The sequence below is a fragment of the Coffea arabica genome, chromosome 10c, assembly GCF_036785885.1.
Source record: "Coffea arabica cultivar ET-39 chromosome 10c, Coffea Arabica ET-39 HiFi, whole genome shotgun sequence".
NCBI classification, from domain to species: domain Eukaryota; kingdom Viridiplantae; phylum Streptophyta; class Magnoliopsida; order Gentianales; family Rubiaceae; genus Coffea; species Coffea arabica.
In genome coordinates, this window is record NC_092329.1 from 50,485,500 (window position 1) to 50,492,429 (window position 6,930).

A 6,930-nucleotide genomic window follows, 5' to 3' on the forward strand; every position below is an offset into this window, starting at 1 on the left:
GTTATTACCACATTTCAATGGTCTGAGTCGCAACTATTCTTCGACTAAGTCAACAATTTCTTTACTGTTCTTTTTCCCTCACTGAAACAAATCATTGACATTTTGGTTGAATTAATTCTTACACTCTTTTCTGTTTCTTTCTTATCCTTATAACTTTTTTATCTGCTCCATTTTATTATTCATTTCTTGACTATTTTCCTTTAATTTTTTAAGCGGTGGTGAACGATTTCAATTTGCAAACAAATTCACCAAGACACGTTACAAAAAGCTAGAGAAAAAAGTAAAGACAGTCGTAGCTTTTTTAATGTAACCGTTGTTGAGCGGCTTATTACGCGGCAACAAAATTCAAAATCTAATAAAGGTAAAAACAGCTTTTAGTCCTTTACCTTCTCTTGAACTATTTTATCCAATACACATAAATCACTTTGTCATTTGTCAATGTCTACCCATCAAACATTTGTATAGCGACATTATCTCAAAATTTTCAAGCAAAAATGGGCTCTTGCATTAGCAAATGCAGGCCAAAAAAGAAGTTCAAGAGAGACTGCAATTGCATGGAAGAAGATTTTAGCCATGTTCAAGAAAAGCTTGTGATTTCTCAACCACCTTTACCAATTCAGAATCCAGTTTCCCCATCCCCTTCTGTTACTTCTAGTACTTCATTTTCTTCTGTTTCTTGTGCTAATAGTAGCACTAGCAGTGGATTTTCAAATGCTTCGTCGTTATCATCTTCATCGTCGTGTTCATCTTCAATTCCGGTCTCCAAGGATAGGTCATTTTCCAACGAGTTCTTGTGGTCTTGTGTGAAAGAAAATCCACAAATAATTGGCAGGAATTTGGTCAAAGGAAATCTTGAGAAGTCTAGTATGAACATGTCAAGTAAAGTTCATCCTTGCAAGTTTGATTTGCCCATCAAACAAGCGATTCCAGAGAGGCATGGGGGATCAACACCAAAGAAAAGAGCTCGAGCAAATTCGCCTACGCTTATTAGACAAAAAAGCTTCAGGAAAGAGCCTGAACATAAGGTGAGTTCTTCTCCTACATATCAACTTCCAAGCAGAACTTTGATGATGCGATCGCCTTCACCAAGCCGAAGATTCACTGGCGACAGCTTTAGAGATTCACCGATGAATACAGCAAAAGAGATTTACTCCAGAAGAGCAGCTGTTCCTAAAGCAAATTCCATTAATCCTATTCCTACATCTTCTTCAATCATGAGGAAAGACAGTTTTAGGATTCCACCCAGTCCAAGTTATGATCTGGGTAAAAGTAACACAATCTTGAAGAGTAGGGAGGCTTTGATCACTCAACAGATTGGATCAAGGAATTCTCCAATTGCCGTTGGACAAAAGGAGGCAAACCAAGATGTGGAGTCAATGGTGGTGGAAGATGTTAACAATCCGCTTATTGCCTTGGATTGTTTTATTTTCCTGTAAAATTTGATTCAGTTTGGATATACGCTCTTTATGGTGTGATAATCATGTCTTTTTCTTTTTCTTTAATTGTAAACAGATTTTTAGTAGCATGTTTACTGAAAATCTACAATCACGTAGATGAAACAGAGATCAAATGCAGCTTCTTTTTTTTTTTTGCGTTGAATTGACAGAAATTGAGTGAATGTCTGGATTTCTTATGTTATTGTAAAATAGAAATTCCCTGGAATGGATGCAAGTCATGGTAAAACCAAGGATTATATTCCTAAATCGATCTATATTTTAGTATTCTTTCACTTGCAGTTATTAGCTGTTGGTTGATCAGTTTACAAGATAAATGAAGCCGAGTACTATACCAAATTTTTTTATTTTAAGAGTTGGCCTCAAGTGATAGAAATTAGTACTATTTATCTTATGCATAATATATGGGGATGTTGTTGTGGGACTGATAGTTTAGTGATGAGATGACTGCACCAGTATATTGGAACTTTAAGCAGAGGGGAAAAAGAAAAGCACAGCATAAGAAGAAAAGGTATTCATCGCCTAGTATATATGTATTGGAAGCAAATCAGTGACATTTCATGGCAATGTCATATTTTCACAGTTGCAGTTCCAGGGCTCAAGTTTTGCAATAACATTTTAAAGAAAATCAGATTGATAAGGGTACATTAACTTAGGAAAAGACCGTATTTAACTGTTAGAAAGGTTTCCAAATCACAAAAGCTTTCAGATATATTTATTAATAAATCAAGATTACAGAAAAGAAGAGTAGCAGCAAAGGTACATTGAGTTTTTGTCTTGCCTAATTTGTTACTTTAGTCCATTCCTTTTATATTTGTCTCAATTAGTTGTTGCAACTTTTATTATCTGCCATTTGCTCCCTTACTTATTCTTCAAAGTTAGCCAACTTATTTCACATGAAAGAGTGACTCTCAAGAGTAAGTAGACAAGAAAAATCTATGCAATCATGGGCTGCTAATTGAGATATATAATTTTTAGGATAAATTATAAATTAATCCCATGATCAAGTACTTTTTCACGTAACCTTCTTACAGTTTCAAATTCTATACATAACTTTCTCATGCTATGTATTAAAGTATCAAATTGATGGAAATCACCCTTCCCAATTGAACAAGTTGAAATTTCAGCATTACCTCATTTGAAAACTAAAATGATTGCTGCGGCAAGAAATATAAGTGTGTTATAAATTATATTTAGTTCCCCTATAGTTTTGCACTTTCAACGTAAACTTCATGTAGTTTCAAATCCATAATCCACTATGGTTAACGAACAATTTTCATATTGACATTTTGGCACCCTTGACATTTCAATTAATGTCATTAAGAAACAAAAATTCCATTACTTCAACACTTTAATTCAAAGCATAGGAGACTTATGTGTAACTTTTGAGACCATAAAAATGTGATGAAGCATTAAACCATAGGGTGCTAACTTCTAAAGTATAAATTACCCCTAATCTGGTACCTTATTCATCAATGACTGATAGAATAGCTCTTAATAACAACGAAATTATGTGTTTGCATGCTTTTTAGACTTCACTTCTACGCATTAATCCTTTATTATGGTTGAAAATGCCACTATAATATGTTTATTTATTTATCTATTTGTTGCCTTTGAATGGCTTCTAATGGTTTTCTTTGAAGTGCAAATGCAATTTTGGCAATCAAATGTGAGGTACATCCATGTAAATGTGACAATATTGTCTAAATATTAGTCATAGATAAGGGACAAACTATAAACAATTAAGAAATGGAGGCACCAAATTGGAAGAAGGCCAAAGAAAAGAACTTAAAATTTAACAAACGAGAATTCACCTTTTCCTTTTTCCTTTGGTTGGGAGAAGAATTGCCGTTTTATTGCTATCGCCCTTCACAAGATGACACGCCAACATAGCCAAGAAAGACAAGCTACAATGCTTCCAGAAACGCACTACTTTACACCTATTATATCCTATACCTTAAAAAAAAAGTTCCTGATGATTACTTCCTAATTTTATCTGTACCAGTCTGCAGTAACTAAAAACATGAAATTATAGCTGATTTTGTAAATTTACGGCGTTTGCATTCGGAGGCTTTCAGCATAAGAATTGTCAAACTCATAACTTCAAGTCATTTTTTCAGACCTAGATCAACGACGAAAACCATGAAAAAGGAAGGAAAAAAACACTAACTTGGGAAAAGATTTTGGCTTGTGCACACACATTTATACCACCATAGAGGCTAATTCATAACGCTGAGAGACAAGCTTACAAGCAGTGAATCCAGCTCCTTTTACTAGATTCTTGTACTCCTTATATGTCCTCTCTTTCCCTCCAGAAGTAACATTCAACATAGTAACGTCAAAACGAAAACCAAATTTGGACACGAGATCTGTCTTTGGGGATTCCCCAAGTATGGTCTCGATAATTATCACTTTGCCGGAATCAGTCAATAGCAGGTTTCATCCGGCCAGTTGTGAAGTGCATTCTGCACAAGTAACATTGGAAGTGGTTTTGGTAAAAGTACATAACCCCATCTATCTACAGTAAGATTACTTTCAAAAGTATATTTAAGTTTCTGAATTTTCACTGGCATATATTCTTTTTCATATGAAAAGGAATTAGGAATTCTTCTTGGATCAGTTTCCAATTGCCCTCCATAAAAACGTTGCCAACTGCCAATATTTCATGCATTCACCTAAATGGCCCTTGATTCAAAGGAATGACCACAACTAGACTGGCAATACTAACAAAATTGGAAAAAAGAATACACTTTAAACTGGGTCATTTGAGAGAAAAAAAAAGTCAGATGGCCAAAATCTTACGGTCAAACCAAAAGTACAAAAAGCATTGTTCACATAGACAGTATATACTCAATAATATAAATCTAGACTAGCCACCTAAATTGGCTGGATAACTCGGGCTGTGTACAAAATTTTTGCAAGTCTTATACGTAGTTTAATCTTTCGGAACCAATTACATATATACATTTAATGAAAGTAGATTTAATTTCTCTATGAAATAGTTTCTGTCTCTCATGTGATACAGCCAGTTAACTCATCAATCTCTTCAATTATATACATCGCATTTGAATAAGTTATAATTTGATTATAAGCCTTACTTTCATATGAATGATACGAACGGAAAAATATCATTCTTATGGCCATGTAAGCATACATAAATTTGTGCGAATACAATTTGTAGCTAAACTTATAAAGAAAACATTACCTTTACTGACCTTTAGTAAAAGGCAAACATGATGGTGACGGTGGGAGTTGCGGTCCTTACAGACAAATAGCTGCTAAATGTTCTGAACCTCAGTTAACCTGCGACCTAATTCTCGTTATTTAAGGCGGCGCCCCTTTCATTTATATACACATGTTATAACGAACTCTTGTTTAGATGTTGTAAATCTGCAACATTAACACTGAATTAAAATTTTTAAGTCAGTTTTAGTCCAAACTACTAATATGACTGGTCAAAATTTTCTAAGACGCATTGCCCGCCCTCAATTCTAATGTTTCTGGAAAAAAAATACCCAGAAATTTAATTCAAAGCTAGTTATACAAGATACAGATATATTGTCAAACAAGACTTCTTACCTATATGGTAGGATGGTAGAGTATACATCAACAATACAATATTTAGTGAGTATATATCAACAATACAATGTTTAGATGTTTATCATCCCGTGAAATTAAAAGTAGAATTTTTTTTTATATATCAAAAGCGTTTTTAGAAAAAAATCAAATTTACTGAGTTTAGAATAGCTTATGTACTTTAAAAAATAAAAAAAAAATTAATCATTTTATTTTATAATATAAACTCAATAAAGAGATAAATACATTTCAAAAATCAAATCACATTATTTAACACAAGATGTACTTCCAAGTATGTATTAGTACAACACGCTTAAAGCATTCAAATAAGTGCTTTAATTTAAAGGTCTATTGCATGAATTACTTTTTTATTAGCTACTAAAATCCCAAACGGGTCCTAAGAAATAAATAAAAAAGGGCAAATTACACTTTACCCCTGTAGTTTAGTATTTTTATACATAACTTCCCTATGATTTTAAAAACTATACATAATCCTCTCATGGTTTGAATTAAAGTATCAAAGTAACTGAATTTACAATCCATAATAGAGTCATCTAAAATATCAAAAATGCCCCTATGTAAAGTTCAAAATTATTTATTAACTACAGGAGGGTTATGTATATATTTTGAAAATCATAAAGCAGTTATATGGTTAAACATTAAACCATAAGGTGTTATATAGTAAAACATAAAACCATATAGAATTAGTATGTCATATATATTATGTTTATATATTTTGGTCACTTCAGTCATTTTAATTTTTAAACAAGTGTAATTTCGATATTTTTAAAGGTTCCGTTACTAATGATCATTTTCATCATTTTGACACTTTAATCTAAACTATAAGAGGATTATATATAACTTTTGAAACCATAGGAGGGTTATGTACAAAAACACTGAACTGTATGAGAAATTTCTAAGTTTATGATGAATTTTAAAAAAATTCTACAAAAGGGGTGATTGTGGGGAGAAATTCTGTCGGGAGGGTCTTCGCATTCGTGAAATGCGAGCTCACGAATGCGAGCTCCCAACAGAGCTCGCATTCCTTAATTGGATATCAATTTCTTTAATTGCTTTTTCTAATAAGTCATGGCTTTTGTACGCATAACTATAAAGTAACTCTTTAGCTTGTACTTAACGGAGATGCTTACCATCTCCGTTACTTTCAAGAAGCATGCTCCTGTACCATTGTGATATGAAGTGACAATACATAGTTTTCATAAAATATTTTCTTTGTTGAATAGTATTAACTGACTTTGCACCCTCCAATTTGTATCACTTTTTCACTTTGCACTTTAAATTTCAAGTTCAAACATTTTGCACATAAACTCTCAATTTTAGATATTTTGCACTCTGAAATCTCAAATTTGTTTCATTTAAATCCAATCATTGATAACCGTAGCAAAATTAACAAGACAAAGGACTGTATATTAATGATAATGTATTATTTTGTTCTATCTGTTATCCCTTGAATCCTTTTAACCACTTTCAATCCATTGTCATTGATTTGTTTAGTTGCAATTATTAATATTTTGGATAGCAATAATATGTAAAAAAAATTATTTACTTGCATCACAAATACATTTTTCAAGATATCTTTTTATCTTTCCAATCACCTTTTTATCTCATATGCATCACATCACAAAAAAATATTACAATAATTATTTCAAATAATCTCTTATTCAAACACAGCCATTGTCAGCAAAATTAATAAGATAATAAATAGTGTAAATTAATGAAAATATATTGTTTTATTCTAATTGCAATATTTTAGCTCATTTGACCACTTTTAGCACATTATCATTGATTTGTAAGATTCTATATGCCATTAATTTTGCCAATATTATCATTGATTGGACTTAAATGGAACAAATTTAAAAGTTTAGGGTACAGAGTGTAT

The 6,930-nt window shown here is 32.2% G+C and overlaps 1 protein-coding gene across 1 annotated transcript; it reads left to right on the plus strand.

Moving 5' to 3' along the window:
* The first annotated feature begins 456 nt into the window (after nucleotides 1-456).
* LOC113715183 (uncharacterized) lies at nucleotides 457-1,677 on the plus strand. Its single transcript, XM_072069716.1, has one exon. The coding sequence runs from the start codon at nucleotides 495-497 to the stop codon at nucleotides 1,434-1,436; it is 942 nt and encodes a 313-aa protein (XP_071925817.1). The 5' UTR covers nucleotides 457-494; the 3' UTR covers nucleotides 1,437-1,677.
* The last annotated feature ends 5,253 nt before the right edge of the window (nucleotides 1,678-6,930 follow it).

Excerpts from the sequence above, each read along its gene's own strand:
- LOC113715183 (XM_072069716.1), top strand. The coding sequence starts at position 495 with ATGGGCTCTTGCATTAGCAAATGCAGGCCAAAAAAGAAGTTCAAGAGA.